Consider the following 20040-nt stretch of genomic DNA (forward strand, 5'->3'; position numbering starts at 1 on the left):
GCTGTTTAAATGAGGTATTTGCTGCCCAAAATGAGTTATTTTGGAAGGAATGAAGGCTAAATGGTGATTGGAGGATGCATAGACTTTAGGGGCTAAAGACTTTGGTGCCAAGTTGATGATTACTTACGATATTTTCCTTGACTAATTGGCATCTTTCTTCAAGATTCAGCCCCTCTTTCCACGTTCCTTGACTCTTTCTTCAAGATTCAGCCCCCCTTCCACGTTCCTTGATTCTTTTTTCAAGATTTAGCCCCCCTCCACGTTCCTTGACTAATTGGCCTCTTTCTTCAACATTCAGCCCCTTCCACGTTCCCTTTTTCAAGATTTAGCCCCCTCCACGTTCCTTGACTAATTGGCCTCTTTCTTCAAGATTCAGCCCCCTTCCCCATTTCACGCACGTTTCCCCTCTGTTGTGCACGTTCAGGCGGCCCCTCCCCTCTCCCTCTCAAGCACGTCTTTCCCTCTCTTTTCTACTAATCTATTTTTTTTTTTGTTTGTTTTGTTGTTCTATTGCTTACTTTTGTAATAACATGAGTGGATGAGCTTTTCTCAGTTGGTTTGTCAAAGTACTTACTCATCCGAACATCACCCGTTGCTTATAGATTAGTAATCGACTCAACACATGCGGAATATCTCTACGTTTTTTTTTTTTTTTTTTGCAAAACACCGTCCACAAAATTCAATTATTACTAGTACTAAGAGTCATCACAAACCTCAACAACTATTCGATTAGATATTAGTAGAGTCCAGGCTTTTCTAGATCATGATTTCACCACTCCCCCTTAATAAAATTTTACGATCCTCCAGACATGCTTTGCAATATCTTGAACTTAGCTTGTGGTAACACTAATATGTCAAACAATTTGATAATCAATTTTCTAATATCTGAGATCAATCTCTTTGTTATTTTGCACTTCTCAATTGAAGTGATATTTGATAGCAATAGGTTTAGTTCTTTCGTGAAAAACTTGATTTTTAAATATTGCGATCACAAATTTGTTGTCGCAAAATATCATAATAGGTTGTGTTAGTGCTTCTTTGAAGTTTTCTAGTATTTTTGGAAGCCATAATACTTACTAGCAGTGGTAGCAGCTAGGAGATATCCTACTTTCGTATGCTATTGAGTCTGCTTCTTGGATGCCCATGAGAATATTGCAAACCTAGCGAGAATATGTAACAAGTAGCAATACTCCTATTGTCAACTAAGTCTGCCTAGTCACCGTCGGTGGAACTAAGCAGCTTCGCTTGTGCATGTGGGCAATAAACAAATGCAATATTCTTTTGTTCCTTGTAAATATTTTGGAATATTTTTGGTAGCTCCAAAATGAATTCGGCTTAGGGAAGCATTCATCAATATGACCCGTATAGAGTGCTTTGGAGCCTTATGACCTTTTCTCCTTTGCCTTTAGTGATAAAGCTTGGTCGTTGTTCCATATAAATTTCTTTTTGAAGATGTCCATTTATATATTTGTTTAAAGATATCCATTTAGGAATCCTGACTTTTTATCTAGTTGATAGTTTGCCATTTCTATTGTGTTGCTAAGACTATGAAAGCACTAATAGTGTCGAGATGAGGGACATGACCGAAAGTTTCGGTATAGTTGATACTGAATTATTGCAAGTGTCCTTTCACCAAAAGCCTTGCTTTATGCTTTTGAGTTGATCCATATGCGTTTAGTTTGGTCTTGTGAAATTCATTTTCGAAGCTTCAAAAATATAACACAGTGGTGCAAAAACCTCTTGCTTCTGGTGAAACGAGATAATGGCCCCGCCTTTAGAACGTGAAGAAGAAGATTGTGGCGATGACTAGCGAGCTGGCCACAATGGTAGCCACAGCATTGACGACGATCTTATGCGAGGAAGATACTGATCTAGCACTGGGGCTGGGACACCGGTTGGTGCAACCTTGGATATAGGACTTTGGACTGAGGTTGGTGCACGAGGACTTTGGCCTGAGGTCACTCCGATATTAACCACCTCGAACGACCTCGGCCTTAGCTATTGAGGAGGCACAACCTCAGAGCTTAAAGCAGCAAGCGGTGGTGGTCCAAGATAAAAGGCGCACACAGTGGCAGATAGAGGGAGCCATGCGGGGTCTCCGCAGATTGAAAAAATGTAAAGGAAGGGAGAGGTGGGACCCATAATTTCGATTGTTCTATTATTTTTATTTTTTGGGTGTAAATGGAGCTAAAATGGTTGCCAATTCTTTTTTTTTTGTCAGTCCTACTCTATTTCTACACTACACTCACTCTCGGACTTTTGCCCTACCTCTTGCAAGGTGTGGGAGTTGAAACCCACTCCTGAAACTTACGCGTCCCCATCCCATCCTCCTTGAGAAGGTGGGGATTTGAACCCCTCACATCTCCTTTCCATATTGGAAGAGTGGCCGCTGGGGCGAATCATAGTGGTTAATGGTTGTCAATTCAGTTAGCGCTTTTTATTATTATTATTATTATTTATTTCTTAGAAAAGTGAGAAGTCTCAATTTTTATATGACAAGAATATCCACATTTTTTTTGGTCGGTAACAAGAATATCCACTCTAGATAAGTAAAGTAAGTCCTCACCAATCATCTTAGTAGCTCCATCGACCAGATAACACTAAAGCCAAAAATCGAATTGATGATGATTCGTATCTGGAATTATCAGCACTTGATGGCATAGAGAATCAAACATGTGTTCCATGTGTTGTTAACTAATCATGATAAAAAGTACTCATCAATCATCTTAGCAACTCTATCGACCAGATAATACTAAAGCAAAAAATCGAATTGATGATGATTCGTATATGGAATTATCAGCACTTGATGGCATAGAGAGTCAAACACGCGTTCCATGTGTTATTGACTACCGATTATCCTCCATTATAATAAAAAACATTTTTTTCTTTGTAGAAAATGCTCGAATATCCTACACTTTTCTTTCAATACCAAGGAAAAGAAATAGACTTAAAAGAAAAGACAAAATTACTAAAATAACTTTTTGAAAATCATGTATCCTTTGATTATCTACTAGCTTAATTCCAATTTTAAAATCAAAAAAATGTGTACTTGTTCTTTTCTTTTCCTTTTGAGCTTCACTGACTAATAAAAAATTAAAGTAATTTGAGTAATTTGGAATTTGTTAGATAAAGAATTTTTTTTTTGAACTTTTCGGTATATTTTGGTACATTTATAAATATAGCACAACAAAAATAGACAAAGATATATATTAAAAAAATGGAATTGGTTGACCAATAGATGCCTTTCACATTCAACTAGAGAAATGAATAACTTTTTTTCAAATTTTTAGTGGCACTCACAAACACGTCTATTTCGTACCTTCATTTTAAGACAAAAACTCCATTCTTAGCTGTTAGGCAACTCTTGGATCTTTTCATTCGATGTTATCTTTAAATGCACGTCGCACAAAAGATTTTCAACAAAAATCCAGTGCTATGCAAATAGTTTGTCAGCATCTTTGGCTTAGAATACTATTTACCCTATGATGAAAGAAAAGGAAAACTAGAATGAGGTGCAAACTAGAATCTACACAAACGCTTTTGTTTTGCTCCTAGACGTTTAAGGAAAAAAAAACATACAAATTGATCATGTTCTTCCCTTTACTCTTCAGTCAGTGCATGCATCAATGCATACGCAATACGGTCAACTCTATTATTCACGACTCAACAACCATAATCTTTGTTTATTCAAGAAAAGAAAGAAGAAAGAAATGGTCCATAATTTTTTATTCCCCAAGTAAAAGATGGAATATATAAACAAATCGGGGAATCCAAGGCTGGTAGAGGAAGGGCCTTTCGAGAAATTGGAAGATATTTGTGATTGCTTCAAATAGAGATTTCTTAGATCTGCACTAATTTGAATATAGAATTTTGAGGGTTCTGAAAGTGACGTATTCACTAGTCACCAATTATACTATGATTAGAACACATATGCAAATATTTTCAATTAAGATTATCACCAGAATTTGAAGCCTTGGATATGGGAGGTGAGCGAGCAAAATTTGGTAAAAAGTAGAATAAACAAAGATATGCCATGTCTCGCAGGTGAAAAACGCCTCCTTACTTATCAAGTTTTAGAATAAACAAAGATATGCGCAAATGTCTCATCTTCATCTAATTCACATGAGAGATTAAATTATGAGATCTTTCACATTTTCTTCGCGAGGGAATTTTAATAAACTATAGTGACATGGACTCAATATTAATTGATCGCTCACCAGCATAAAAATATGTTAGGACTATAGTTAAAATGCAAAGGGAACCATGGACGATGCATAGAACTATTGACATTTAATTTTTAGCTAATGCGTTGTTAAAGGTAAAAATTCGAGATTATGATTTTTGATTGCGATGGAGCTCATTCTTTGAACAAAAAATTTCATTTTTCATTTCATTTTCTCTGATCTATCATCTGTAGGTAATTACCTACTTATTTTCAAAGAAAACCCAAAAAGTCAAAAAGTTGATTTTGTTGTCAATTTTTGACTAAAAGTCAACATCGGTTAAAAATTTAACTTTTTGCACAAAAATTTCCTAATCAATTATAACGTCACTTTGTTCACAAAAATTTTGAAAAAAATTCAAAGTTTGGATCATAAAATCAACATTTTAGTAAAAGTAATTTTGGTTAACCTTTTGACCCAAAAATTTGAAAATGTAAAAATTCTCAAATCATCTCATTTTACTTCAATTTGATTTTGACACTGAAAATTTTGCGAAAATTAATTAAGAACTTCATTTTCCAAATTTTTCAGATTTAAGTTCGGAATCAACCAAAATAAACTTACTTCCTTTCTATTTGTATTTTGACTTGGTTTCTTTTACCACATTTGATCAAGAGGCTATTCTGAGATCACTTGTGCGACATTTCGATGATTTAGCATGTTAGGATAAAATTGCCATTTTTAGCTCTAATTAAGATTCCGAATTAGTTCTTCATGAGTTGCGTATTTACACTTTAAACTAATTCATTTTCTTAAACTAAACCTAAATCCAAGGTCAATTTTTGCAAATTCACTTGGGAACTCTCCAATTTGATGGATTTAGCTTACTTGAACTTTAGAAATCCAAGCTAATGAGCTTTAATTAGTGCAATTCAAGTTGACCCATTCTAGACTAAGGTTGAATTTGAAGAACTAAGGTTCAATTTCATCATTAACCTTCAATTCAATTTTGACATGAGGTTTGTGCCATCATTTGATTGTCAATTTGGATACATTAAGTCATCATGAGCATATAGGTAACTCAACTAGAGAAATGAATAACTTCTTCTTCTTCTTTTTTTCAAATTTTTAACCGCACTCACACACAAGTCTATTTCGTATCTTCATTTTAAGACAAAAACTCCATTCTTAACCATCAGGGCAACTGTTGGATCTTTTCATTTGATGCTCTCTTTAAATGCATGTCGTACAAAAGATTTTCAACAAAAATCCAGTGCTATGCGAATAGTTTGTTAGCATATTTGACTGAGAATACTATCCACACTGTGATGGAAGAAAAGGAAAACTAGAATGAGATGCAAGCTAGAATCTACCCAAACACTTTTGTTTCGCTCCTAGACATTTAGGGAAAAAGTACATACAAATTGATCCTATTCTTCCCTTTCCTCTTCGGTCAGTGCATGCATCAATGCATGTGCAATACGGTCAACTCTATTACTCACGACTTAACAACCCATAATCGTTGTTTATTCAAGAAAAGAAAGAAGAAAGAAATGGTCCATAATTGTTTACTCCCAAAGTAAAAGATGGAATATATTAACAAATTGGGGAATCGAAGGCCGGTGGAGGAAGGGCGGCATGTGCTTTCGAGAGGTTGAAAGATATTTGTGATTTCTTCAATTAGAGATTTCTTAAATCTGCACTAATTTGAATATAGAGTTTTTAGGGATTTAGAAGTGACGTATTCACTAGTCACCAATTAGACTATGATTAGAGCACATGCGCGGATGTTTTCAAATTACACAATTAAGATTATCACCAGAATTTGAAGCTTTTGATATGGGAGGTGAGCGTGCAAATTTTGGTAAAAAGTAGAATAAACAAAGATATGGAATGTCTTGCAGGCGAAAAATGCCTCCTTACTTATCAAGTTTTAGAATAAACAAAGATATGCGCAAATGTCTCATCTTCATCTAATTCACATGTCTGATGAGAATTATGTCTTTTCTAGGGATTTAATTATGAGCTCTTTCACATTTTCTTCATGAGGGAATTTCGATAAAGTATGGCGACGTGGATCCATTGATCGTTCACCCGCATAAAAATATGTCAAGACTATAGCGGAAGTAGTTAAAATGCAAAGGAAACCATGGACGATGCACATAACTGTTGACACTTGATTTTTAGTCAACATGTTGTTAAAGGTAAAAACTCAAGATTAAAGTTTTTGGTTGTGACAAATCTTGTTTCTCGAACCAAAAATGTCATTTTTCGTTTCGTTTTCTTTGACCTATCATTTGTAGGTAATTTCACACTCATTTCTAATGAAAATCCAAAGGTCAAAATTTGGCTTTTTGCACACAAAGTTCCTAATTATTCCTAATGTCACTTTGTCCACAAAAAATTTTGAAAAATTAAAAGTTTTGATCATAAAATCAACCTTTAAGTAAAATACTTTTGGTTAATCCATTGATCAAAAAATTGAAAAAAAGTTAAAATTCTCTAATCATCTCATTTTAGCTTCAATTTGATTTCAACACCGAAAATTTTGTGAAAATCGATTAAAAACTTCATTTTTCAATTTTTTCAAAATTAGGTTGAGAGTCGACAAAAAAATAACTTACTTCCTCTCTAGTTGTATTTTGACTTGGTTTCTTTTATAATATTTGATCAAGAGGCGATTCTAAGATCACTCATGTGACCATTTTGTTGATTTAGCATGTTGGGATAAAAATTGTCTTTTTTAGCGCTAATTAGTAGTCCGAATCAATTCTTCATGAGTTGCGCATTTGCACTTAAAACCAATCCATTTTCTTCAACTAAACCCAAATTCGGGGTCGATTTCGGCAAATTCGCTGTGGAACTATCCAATTTGATGGATTTAACTTATTTGAACTTTGGAAATCCATGTTAATGAGCTTCAATTAGTGCAATTTAAGTAAGCCCATTCTAAACTAAGGTTTAATTTGAAGGATTAAGGTTCAATTTCATCATTAACCTTCAATTCAATTTCGACATGGAATTTGTACCATCATTTTAGTGTCAATTTGGATACATCAAGTTATCATGAGCATATATGTAATTGAACCAACTGATATCCTATTACTTAACCTTGCTTAGTATCCATCTTCAATCGACATCCTCACTCTACCTCCTTTATTCATTTCCCTATGTCTAACACTTGGTCAAATATATAAAAAGATGTTCATTGACTAATTGCCATCATGTATTGATAGATTTATTATATGCTAATTAATAATCATTGCTCTAATCATCAATTAGTTCCACCATCATTTACAACTACATTATATATTTGTAGGTGAATATTACATATCTTGCCGATAGCCATGTGGATATCTTCATTAAACTCTTACTTAACCTTACTCGATATCTGTCTTCAATTGACATCTTCACTCTACCTCCTTTATTCTTTTCCGTATGTCTTAACACTTGGCCAAATTTATAACAAGATATTCATTTACTAATTGCCATCATGTATTGATAGCTTTATTATATGCTAATTGATAATCATTGCTCACAGTTAGTTCCGCCATCATCAATAACTACATTATATATTTGTCGGTGAATGTTATATATCTTGCCGATAGTCATATGGATATCATCATTGAACTCTATATCGGCTCTACATGCACCTCTCACATCTAAAGCTTTAGATTTTGGTTAGAATCTTGATTGTGTAATTTGAGAATATTTGCTCACATGTACTAATCATAACCTAATTAGTGACTGGTGGGTACTTCACTTTCAATCACATTATATTTAAATTAGTGAAAATATAAAGATATCTTTAATTGAAGCTATCACAAATAATTTCCAACCTCTCAAAAGCACGTGTCGCCCGCAATCCACCGCCCTCCAATTTCTCGATTTCTTTATATTTTCCATCTTTTACTTTGTGAATAAACAATGAGGGGGCCATTTCTTTTTTTTCTTTCTTTTCTTGATAAAGAACGATTTGTGGATTGTTATTCATAAGCAATAGGTCAGTATGGCACATGCATCACGCATGCACTAACCGAAGAGGAAAGGGAAGAAAAGGTACGATTTGCATATATTTCACGCATGAGTTGCATAAGAAAATGTTCCTTATCAAAGAATTGATGTGATTTGTAATTCATTGAACTAATTCACTTAAGCTTTTGAGTCCACGTGGGTCCACCTGAATATGTTGACAAACTTGAACTTAAGACTCCATCTTGCGAACTCCCATTGTGGAGGTATGTTGACACCTAAATTTTGGCGATTTAGTCATTTATTTATTACATAAAAAATTAGGAGTTAATTTTATCCCTGAAAAATATTAATTGCATAGCATATAGATGTAGGTGCATTTATTTTTAATTTACATGTTTTGCATTTATTTATTGGACCGGTGATGAGTGGATTTGAATTAGTGATTCTGAGCTTTAAATTGACAGGCCGGACTAAGCCCATGAAGTGAGTAAATTGGCCAAAGCCTATTTTTTTAAGTGATCGGAAATTATCTCGTGAGAAAATAAGAATTTGAAATTTTCCAGGATATCGATTTGGAAAAAATTAAAACCCTAATCGGTGGCCTATAAATAGATTTGTTCGAATAGGGTTTTGGGGGGCCACAAATATTGATACACACGGCCATTGAGAGAGCAAAGAAGCCGAGAGGGAGAGGGAGACATAGGAAGCCTTCGTAGAAGACGAAAGGGGAGGCCGATCCATCAGTATTGCATATTTGCATCCCACTATCGTTCTTTTCCTTTTTCTAAGGGTTATGCCTACATCTTCCACATCATAGAAAACGCCAAGGAGAGACCCTCACATTCTGATTATCCTAAGAGGTTTTACGGCAAGTGATCAGGAAACAAATAGCAAATCTCGCTGTTTAGAGTGATTCAAGCTTATTGCCAAGTTTTCAGTGGCGCCCTCATCAGTTGCTGTGCTGGTCTTTTGCAATATTGTCTCACCAAGCGAGTTCCTCCGAGCCCTGCCGCACCGCCTCGACAAGCTGCCGTCCCGTTGAGCTCGGTCAAAAAATTCAGCAAGCATCCGAGTCACTAAAATCTGCGCAAGAGAAGGGCACATGTTCTTCGAGTAAAGGAGGACGTATACATTGAAAGGGGGAGGATTTCGCACACTTATTTTATAGGAATTTGGAGCATCTCCCAATTGTGGTTCTCAGAGTCCCTTGGCAATCATCAAGGAGTCCAGGTGTCTAGCAATTCCACCACCATATCTACGTGGTCCCCTGGTCAAAGTTTCGCAATCAAGCAGCGGCCAAGAGAGCTCTTGGTCAGAACGGGCGCACTCTTGATATTTTTTGTAGGTTTCCCGGCAAATCATCGAGAGCCCAACACTCTTCACCGCCATGCATCTCAGCACTACTCATTCGTGCTCGGAGCTCGACACTCTTCACCGACAACCTTGCTCCATCGACGATTCTTGATCGATCCATTGTCGACCACCAATCCTCAAGCCCCGCCGCGGCAATTGATTGTTCGTTGCTCTGTTTTTTACTCTACTTTGCAGGCTAATTTGTGCGCCGACAGCCCAGCGACAAAGCTGCAAACCACTCACGTCTCCTGCTTTGCTACTTCAAGATCGCAAGCGGCCACCGATGAACCCCCGTCACGAGCAACCTTGCCCAGCCGGACACCAAGGAGTCCCTCATCACGAGCCGTGTAGCCTCCGCCATTCGTGAGCCCTTGCCGTTGGACCATGGTTCTAAGCCGGCATCCCGATTTGGGAAACTTATCCACTCAATAATTTGAATTTAGGTAATTATCTTGTTTGCCATCAATTTGAATATTTTGTGATTCAATTTGATTGAGAATATTGCATGATTCCTAAATTTGAGCGATAAGTGCACTCCCAATTAGGATTTATTTCCTAATTCGCAACCGCACACGGATTTTTATTCCATCTATAAGGCTTTAGATGGAATAATTAATCATGCGGGAGTAAAATTGATATTTTGATCTTTAAGGCTTAAGATCAATTTATCGATTTTATTAGTGAAATAATCAAGTTTGAATCTAAATTCGAATGGTGGATAACATTTTTTTATGACCATGGATGGTTTGGTGTTTATCTCTTAATTGTTTTGTTTATCCCGAAAATACAAAAAAAAAAAAAATTGCATTTGCATATAATGTAGATTAGGATTGATTTTCTTAGATAGAGTTGCATGATAGAATAGTTATTTTTTTTAAATTGCATGTTTAAATGCATGTATTTAGAATAGATAACATTTCATATTGGTTTTCACTTTAGTTAGATTTTTATTTTTAGTAAATTTAATTACGAATTTTCATAAAAAATACAAAAAAATCATGCGCATGTCATGTAGGATTAGGTTCATGAAATGCCGGTCATCTAGTGATTGTTGCTAGGTTCATTTAGTTAGAAATTGCTTGTCATTAGAATTAGGTCATTTGGTTAATTTAGATTGCATATTTAATTGTTGCATTTCTTTAATTTCGAATTTCATGAAAAATGAAAAAAAAAAAAAAAGAAAACTTAGAGTTAGGGCATTCTTTATACATCATTGCATCTTATGATAGGATTGCATGTTTAATTTTATTTTCTACTTAGTTATAGTTAGAGGTAATTTTCTTCATGATAGACTGCATGTTTATGTCATATAGTTTAGGTCATATTGTCATGCCATATCATTTTATGTTAGATTAGTAGTATGCATTGCATGATTCTCATTGAATAAGTAAAAACAAAAATTGAGTGATTGCATGTTAATTAAAAATCATATTTAGGACTGTCGATATGAATTCTGATCTAACATTGCAGATGCTTTTGTTACTATGAGGTGAGGTAAGTCTTGCAATTCATTCACTGCTTTATCTGGGTGTTAAATTGGTGGTTTGCGCACCGGCATGATCACCTCACCTGTTAGGAAAGTGAATTAAAATTAATTCAAGATGCCTCCAAAACATTTTTTAAAATAAAAGAGAAAGGTACCGAAAGGGCGTTAGAGAAATCTAGCGTAATCAAGTCCTCGAACTCACAATCTCTGGTTCGTAGGAGTAAAGTAAACCTCCCGTTACTTTACTTGAGTTTCTAATCGACCCACCGAAAATAGATTAGTGGCGACTCCTAATTAAAAATAATTTGCATGTTAAGAACTGGAACCTAAGTCGTGAGTTGGTATGGGCTTGGGAGAGCCTGAGCTAAGTTTAAGCTTAGTAATTCATTAGCCAAACCCTAGGTGGTGCACCTGAAAATTTGGTCGCGACAAGGTATTGGAGCCAAGAGAAAGGATTTTTGAATTTTGATTTTTGTGCTTGAGTGTGTTTGATTTCTATCTGAAATTCTGTCCTTACAATTATGTTGAAAGCGATAGTAGAAAGTGGTAATTTCAACGGGAAGAACAACTTTGGGTTGTGAAGTGTCAAGATGCATGCACTAGTAACAACGCAAGATTTGGGAAAGGCCTTGGATGGCAAGGCTAAGTTGTGAATTAAGAGATTTAATGCATGCAATAATTATTAGATACATTGAAACTTGATAAATACCACAATAAATACTCATAAAAGTTGTGAATTAAGATACTTAATGCATGCAATCAAGGATGAAGAGGATGTCCCATTGCTCACCACTTTGACTAGTTTCCTCCTTGAGACAAGATTGATCTTTGCTTGTTCTACATTTCCCCATATTTTACATACTAACCTCCCATATCTGAAGCTTCAGATTTTGTTCATAAATCTTGATTGTGTAATTTGAGAACATTTGTGCATGTGTTCTACACATAAACTTACAGGTGGTCGACTATATTTAAATTAGTGCAAATATAAAGATATATTTAATTGAAGCAATCACAAAAGGTTCCAACCTCTCAAAAGCACATGCCGCCCACTATCCACTACCCTTTGATTGCTTAATTTCTTTATATTTTACATCTTTTACTTTGAGAATAAAAATTAGCTGGCCTTTTTTTTTTTTTTTTTTTTTGTATGAAGAACGATTCTTGAGTTGTTAATTCATAAGTGAAAGACAGTATGGCGAATGCATCATGCATGCACTGACCGAAGAGAAAAGGAAGGAAAATGTACAACTTTCATATTATTCACACGTGAATTGTATTTGAAAAAGCTCCTTATTGGAGAATTGATGTGATTTGCAGCTAATTGACCCATAACTCATTTACTTAAGTTTTCGAGTGAAGGAACGTTCACTTGAATATTTTGATGGGCTCGAACTTAAGACTCTCTCGGTGAGCTTCCAAGGTATGGGTATTTGAGCTAGCAAAAAGGATTTTCTTAATTTTGATTTGGGATTTCTATGTATCTTATTTCTATCTGGAAATTCTACCATTGCAATTATTTCTAGAGTGAAACTAGAAAGTAGAAAGTTCAATGAGAAGAATAAATTTGGGTAGGGAAGAGTCAAGATAACTACATTATATATCTATCGGTGACTATTCCATGTCTTGCCGATAGCCATATGAATATCATCATTGAACTCTATATCAGCTCTGTGTTGATGATATATCTAATCAAATCAATTGTGTCGATTATAAAGGATTTTTTTTTTTGTGTAACCACTTCTTCAATCAATCTCTCAATTGATGAGTTTTTTTTTTATTGTCTATTAGCATCAAGCAGATGGCTTCCTTTGCATTTAAGTACTTCCACTATAATCTTGATGTTTCTTTTTGTTGGTGAATGAATAATTTATATGACTAACCCCACGTTTATACACTTTTCTAACATTCCCTCGCGAACAAAACGTGAGAGAGCACATGAATTAAATCCAACAGTAGAAATAATCATCAGACATTGGAATTAGATGAAGATGAGGCATTTCTGACCCGGATCGAGGATGAAGAGGATGCCTCCTTGAGACAAGAAATTTTTTTGTTTATCCTACTTTTGCCCGTATTTTACATGCTCACATCCCACATCTAAAGCTTTAGATTTGGGTTAGAATCTTGATTGTGTAATTTGAGAATATTTGCACATGTATACTAATCATAACCTAATTAGTGACTAGTGGGTACTTCACTTTCAATACGTTATATTTAAATTAGTGAAAATATAAAGATATTTTTAATTGAAGCAATCGCAAATAATTTCCAACCTCTCAAAAGCATGTGTCGCCTGCAATCCACCGCCATCCAATTTCTCAATTTCTTTATATTTTCCATCTTTTACTTTGTGAATAAACAATGAGGGGGCCATTTCTTTTTTTCTTTCTTTTCTTGATAAAGAATGATTTATGGATTGTTATTCATAAGTGATAGGTCAATATGGCACATGCATCATGCATGCACTGACCGAAGAGTAAAGGGAAGAAAAGGTACAATTTGCATATATTTCACGCATGACTTGTATAAGAAAATATTTCTTATCGAAGAATTGATGTGATTTGCAATTCATTGAACTAATTCACTTAAGCTTTTGAGTCCAAGTAAATATATCTGAATATGTTGACAGACTTGAACTTAAGACTCCCTTTTGGTGAACTCCCATTGTGGAGATATTTGAGCAAAGAGATAGGATTTTGAATTCCGATTTGGTGTTTTTGCGTGTTTGATTTCTATTTGAAATTCTGTTGTTACAGTTATGTTTAGAGCGATAGTAGAAAGTAGTGATTTCAATGGGAAGAACAACTTTGGGTTGGGGAGTGTCAAGATGCATACACTATTAACAATCCAAGATTAGGCAAAGGCCTTGGATGGCAACACTAAATTGTGAATTAAGAGACTTAATGCATGCCACTAATTATTAGATGCATTGAAACTTGAGAAATACCACCATACTCATAAAAAGTTAGTGAATTTAAAGACTTGATCATGCAACTATTTATTAGATGCACTGAAACTTAAAAAGACTCTAAATTGGTGCATCGGTCTTGGAAGCTGAAAATTCATTGTAAAAGGTCATCTAACAGCGGTAGTAATTGACCAAAACAGTCTCTGTTCGTCATGTAATGGATTAGTAGCCTAGGATTTGACAACAAGGTTGTAAATCGAGAACAATGTAATCAATCGACGCCCACGAAATTTATATCTTATCCATCGAATGAATAACCTCTCCGCGTATTCGCTAACTTCAACCTTGAACCCAACTTATTAAGTTGTAGAGGAAATAGATTTTTAATTGAATAAATATGAGTGGGTCGGTTTGATCGAGGAAACATAAGTGGAGCTTGTGGGCCGATTGATATAACCCAATGCTCCCACATCAGATAAGAAGTTACAAACTTTAAACACAATCTCATAATATTCAGCGATGATTATGTATACGAAGTTTCATATCCCAAGACCATTCGCATAACGACACAGCAGCGATGCGCTTTTGTTGATAGCACTCCTTCAAATATTTAACCGAAATCTTAGAGTCGCTGGTTATCAATGACTTTATTGATCAGTTTTTACTAAATTTTGATGACTTCGTCCATGACTTCTACGTTGCGTATTGCTGATTTCTTATACTGCTGACATGCTAGTAGGTTGTCAATTGTCTTTCATAATCGTGACTTCAAATTGTAACCTTTTTTTTTTGGTCAATTGAGCTCATTACTTGCCAATGATAGCCTAAAAATTGGTCATCTTTTTGTGTCAACATTAAGAATAAGAAAAGCCCAACCCGATCGGGTTGACTTAGGGACTAAGTAATATATAAATTGACAAATTGATATCATCATTGAACTCTATATCTGACTAAATTGATTGTGTAAATGATATATCCAGTCAAATAAACTCCATGTTGATTATAAAGAATTTGTTATTTTTTTTGTGTAAACACTTTCTTCAACCGATCTCTTAATTGATGAGTTCTTTTTATCATCTACTGGCATCAAGCAGATGGCTTCCTTTGTATTTAACTACTTCCACAATAGCCTCAACGTTTCTTTTGCTAGTGAACAATGAATTATATGACTAAGTCCACGTTTCTACACTTTACTAACATTACCTCGCAAACAAAACATGAGAGAACACATTAATTAAATGCCAACAGTAGATATAATCATCAGACATGTGAATTAGCTGAAGATGAGGCATTTTTTATTCTTGGATGAAGATGATGTCCCCATCACACCCCCTCCACTTTGACTAGTGTCCTCCTCGGGACAAGACAAATATTTGTTTATTCTATATTTTCCCATATTTTATGGATGCACCTCCCATATTTGAAGCTTCAAATTCTAGTCATAATCTTGATTGTGTAATATGAGAACATTCGCGCATGTGTTCTAATAATAACCTAATTGTGACCAACTATATTTAAATTAGTTCAAATGTGAAGATATCTTTAATTGGAACAATCACAAATAATTCCAACCTCTCGGAAGCACATGCCATCCACTGTCCACTGCCCTTTAATTCCTCAATTTCTTCATATTTTCCATCTTTTACTTTGTGAAAAAAAATTAGCGGGCCATCTCTTTTTTTTTTTTTTCTTTTTCTTGGCTAAAGAATGATTTGTGGGTTGTTAGTTCGTAAGTGATAGATTAGTATTGCACATGCATCACGCATGCACTAACTAAGGAGAAAAGGAAGGACTATGTACAATTTTCATATTATTCACACGTGAGTTGTATTAGAAAAACTAGGGATTAAATCCGGGAAAACTAAAATAATAACAGAAAAAGTTCTTTTGTTTATTACACAGAACTGGGACGCTGCTGACCTAACAGAAGAAGAGAAATGGTTTAACATAAAAATGAAGGCATTAAAAAAGTCCGCATCCGTCGTTCCGTCACTGTCCATTTCTATTTTTGTTTCATGGTTTCATTTTATCAGCCCTTTTTGAAGATGCAGTAGCTTTTGTGTACGACACGTGAATAACATGATATGTTATGCTCCTTTCCGACAAAAAAAAAAAAAAAAAAACGTTTCTGTTCCTTCTATCTCAAACTTTCCGACATAGGATAGCCTACAAATACCCATCAGTAAGGTATGGACACTTGCTAAAAAGCCTCTTCCCTCTAGTGTTCTTCATCTATATTTGGCCAAACACCTAAATCTGGAAATTAGCGGCAAAGAAATGTCTCTTCCGGTTTCAACAATCCCATCTCCTTCTCCTGCTCATGAAACAAGCCAGGTCGCTGAACGCCGGTCGGGAAATTTTCATCCAAGCATATGGGGGGATTACTTTCTCAAATATGCTTCTGACTCCAACTCAATGGTATCATTTAAGTTAATCTTTTTTTTTTTTTGGTGTTTGTATTACCTTCTGAAATTTTTTCTATGGTTATATTTTCTGAGGTGAGAGCATAAAAATAATTGTATTGGATTATTGGGCAACATCCCACAGAATTTGACAAAGAAAAAGAAAAGAGATTGCAGTTTATCGGGAACTCCATGCATGTGTTGGTCCTTACGTTATTCAATTCCTATTTACTTTGGTCAGTCGGATCATAAGCAATATATTTGTTACGTTTTCCTCTATTTTTTAAACTTTCAATTTCATATTAATGTAGAGTTCTCAAGGCGTAGCAAAGGAACGGATTGAGAAATTGAAAGGAGAAGTGAGAAAGATGTTGACAAGCGCTATGGATAAGCCTTCGCAGAAGTTGAACTTAATTGATCAAATTCAACGCTTAGGACTTGCCTATCATTTTGAAATTGAGATAGATGAGCAGCTGGAACAAATCCACAGAAGCTATTTTGAATTTCACTGTGGCGATAATGATAACAACCTGCATACAACCGCTTTACTCTTTCGATTGTTGCGACAACACAGTTACAATATTCCATGCGGTATGTCATTTCAATTTCTCATTGATCGATCAATTTTGCAAAATTATAATGCAAACACTAGTTTGATAGCCCATTTGATTGATTAGAGTGAACACATAATATTGCTATGATGTTTATTTTACTTCAATTTTAATTTGTTAATTCGTCAACTTTTTCTTTGTATACAATTCTTGCATTTTGAGTTCTTCAAATTTTCTCGCTTTTGAGAGGTGAATAGTACTTTCTTTTGACTCCTTGGATTAATACGTCATGTTTCCATTGTTTCCAATTGATCAAGATATTATGCATGATGTTTTTCATGGCATCTCTTGATAGCATCTTTTCCCATGCTCCATTTCGCTGTACAGAAATCTTCAACAAGTTCAAGGACAACGAAGGGAACTTCAGCAAATCGCTCATCGCTGATGTGCAAGGATTGCTAAGTCTATTTGAAGCTTGCCATCTAGGATTTCATGGCGATGTTATTTTGAACGATGCACTTGCTTTTACTATCACTCTCCTTGAATCAATTGACAAAGGAAAAGTAACCGGTAATCTCAAAAAACAAGTGACCCATGCCCTAAACCAGCCAATCCACAAGGGACTGCCAAGGGTAGAGGCAAGGCATTACATTCAACTCCACCAAGAGGAGCCTTCACATAATGAAGTCTTGCTTTCCTTGGCGAAACTTGATTTCAACTTATTGCAAGAGCAACACCAGAAGGAACTTGGCAACATTACAAGGTTTAACTTCATGATTGCATGTCTGAACTAGCTAGTTGTTCTAAGAACACCAAATTGACATAGATTGATTCATGCAATTTCAATTTATCTTGAATTGAAAAACATTTGTACGTGACAGGGAGTTTTACACTCTTTAAATCATTAGTCTAAAGTACTATCCATAGATAACCTCAAAATTCTATCAATGATATGTTCGCCTAATATAGGATTTGTTGGTAAACTATAGGTGGTGGAAGGATTTAGATGGAGAGAGAAAGTTTCCGTTTGCCAGAAATAGGCTTGTGGAGCTGTATTTCTGGATGTCGGGAGTTTATTTCGAGCCGGAGTATGAAGCCACTAGAGAAATACTAACCAAAGTGATGGTGATTGTTTCCATATTTGATGATGTGTATGATATCTATGCCACATTGGAAGAACTAGAACTCTTCACGAAAGCAATTGAAAGGTACAATTGGCACTCAAATGCTTTTCTTGTTTACCAATTCCCAATTTATTCTAATTTGATCAACTGTTAATTAAGGTCAAATGTGATGTTTTCTGAACTTGAATTCAGGTGGGCTGTCGATGCCAAAGATGGATTGCCCGAGTACATGCAAGTGTGTTATAAGACACTTCTTGATTTGTATGATGAAATTGGCTACGAAGTGACTAGAAAAGGACAATCATACTGCCTCTTCTATGCAAAAGAAGTGGTAAGCAATGTGAATTAACATTAAACAAATGAAATTTTTACTTCGTCCACTTGCAACAGAATATCAGGTTCTTGGATTAGGATGAGAGAATGTAATTTATTCAAGTCCCCCAACATACGTTAAAGTTAGAAGACTAACATAGCTTTATGTTTGATAATGAATCATCAGATGAAAAACCATATGAGAACATACTTAGCCCAAGCCAAATGGTTCCAGCAAAACTACGTACCAACGATGGAGGAGTACCTGCCCATTGCATCATTATCCATCGGTTGTGAATTGCTATTAGGGACGTCGTTTCTGGGAATGGGGGATGTCGTAACAAAAAGTTATTTTGACTGGTTATTACTTAGCGACAACAAGATGGTGAATGCTTCGGGTGTAATCTCTCGGCTCATGAATGACATTGCTGGACATAAGGTATATAAAAGCTATACCATTGAACAACATCAATTTGCCTAAATTTTGTCTAATGGAATTTATCAATAGGAGGAATAAAATAATTTCCCTGAGAAATTTGTTTACAGTTTGAGCAAGAGAGAGGACATACAGCATCTTCAGTGGAGTGTTTCATGAAACAATATAAAGTTACGGAGCAAGAGGCTAAGGACGCTCTCCGTAAACAAGTGGTCAATGCATGGAAGGACATAAACAAAGAGCTGTGCCATCCGACCTCTGTCCCCAAGCCACTCCTTGTGCGAATTCTCAATTTTGCACGAGTCTTCCATGTGGTGTATAATGATGAAGTAGATCACTACTCTCATGCTGGAACAAAGCTCAAAGAATTTGTGACTTCTCTTCTCGTCGATCCATTGCCAATGTGATGATTTGGAAGAACAAGTTTAGTTACCAAGTGTCATAGTTGCATTAGAGATTTTCGAATTTGCTCTGTTCACAAGTTGACTTGTGTTGAATATTGCTCTTTTTCTGTTTGTCTTTTTATCGTTTGGAATGACTGCGTCTATCTATCATCTATACAGTTAAATTCTTAAGCAGACCACAAGACGGTCATGATGTGGTGTATAATGATGAAATAGATCACCACTCTTATGCTGGAACAAAGCTCAAAGAGTTTGTGACTTCTCTTCTCGTCAATCCATTGCCAATGTGACGGTTTGGAAGAACAAGTTGACATGTGGTGTATAATGATGAAGTAGATTTTACATAATATCGGCCAAAGCAGGATATAATTCGCCACCGAAGTGAATTGAGTACACCCAGATGGACAATTCCACGGGGGACAAGTTAAACAAATCACAATGCCCAAAACAAGTGGGTTTGAACCAAACGAGCTACAGGTTTCTGCCGCAACTTGCTGCGATGAATCAGAGACAGCAGCATACAGCTAACTTTGTGGCAACCAATATCGACAATGATTAACCAGCAACAGCAGGGATTGCGGCTGTGCGGACAACGATTAAAACAAGGCGATGTTGGCTCATTTTAGTTTCGACTAAGCAAGCCGGGAACAGGGGAGAACAGAGAACAAAACTCAGCGCTTTAAATGATGAAAGCCCCGTGAAACTAGCGTGCAAATTTGTTGGCTGTAAGGGGAACAGCCGAGAAGAGGAAAGACCCGCCCCCGAACAGCCGAGGAGCAACGCATGCTGAAGTCCCTGCTCTGTTTTTCTTCTCGGTTTCTCACACTCTTCTGGTTTTTTTTTCCTTCTTTTTTCCTCCCAATCTTCTTTTCTATTTTCTTTCTTTTTTTTTTTACAAGCCGGGACAAACCAGGACAACTCTC

At 35.6% G+C, this 20040-nt stretch overlaps 1 protein-coding gene across 1 annotated transcript; it reads left to right on the forward strand.

Annotated features, from left to right (window-relative positions):
- Positions 1-16087: 16087 nt before the first annotated feature.
- Positions 16088-19375, forward strand: LOC108957191 ((-)-germacrene D synthase-like). The gene is made up of 7 exons (XM_039301678.1): positions 16088-16306; positions 16602-16881; positions 17229-17604; positions 17831-18049; positions 18158-18296; positions 18465-18716; positions 18824-19375. Exons 1-7 carry the CDS (start codon positions 16166-16168, stop codon positions 19118-19120), a joined length of 1704 nt encoding a protein of 567 aa, XP_039157612.1. The 5' UTR covers positions 16088-16165; the 3' UTR covers positions 19121-19375.
- Positions 19376-20040: the final 665 nt, after the last annotated feature.

The sequence above is a fragment of the Eucalyptus grandis genome, chromosome 9 (assembly GCF_016545825.1).
Source record: "Eucalyptus grandis isolate ANBG69807.140 chromosome 9, ASM1654582v1, whole genome shotgun sequence".
Lineage (NCBI taxonomy): Eukaryota > Viridiplantae > Streptophyta > Magnoliopsida > Myrtales > Myrtaceae > Eucalyptus > Eucalyptus grandis.

Coding starts and splice junctions, on each gene's coding strand:
- LOC108957191 (XM_039301678.1), top strand. CDS start 16,166: ATGTCTCTTCCGGTTTCAACAATCCCATCTCCTTCTCCTGCTCATGAA. Junction 16,882..17,228: donor CAGTTACAATATTCCATGCG/GTATGTCATTTC, acceptor TTCGCTGTACAG/AAATCTTCAACAAGTTCAAG. Junction 18,050..18,157: donor TTCACGAAAGCAATTGAAAG/GTACAATTGGCA, acceptor ACTTGAATTCAG/GTGGGCTGTCGATGCCAAAG.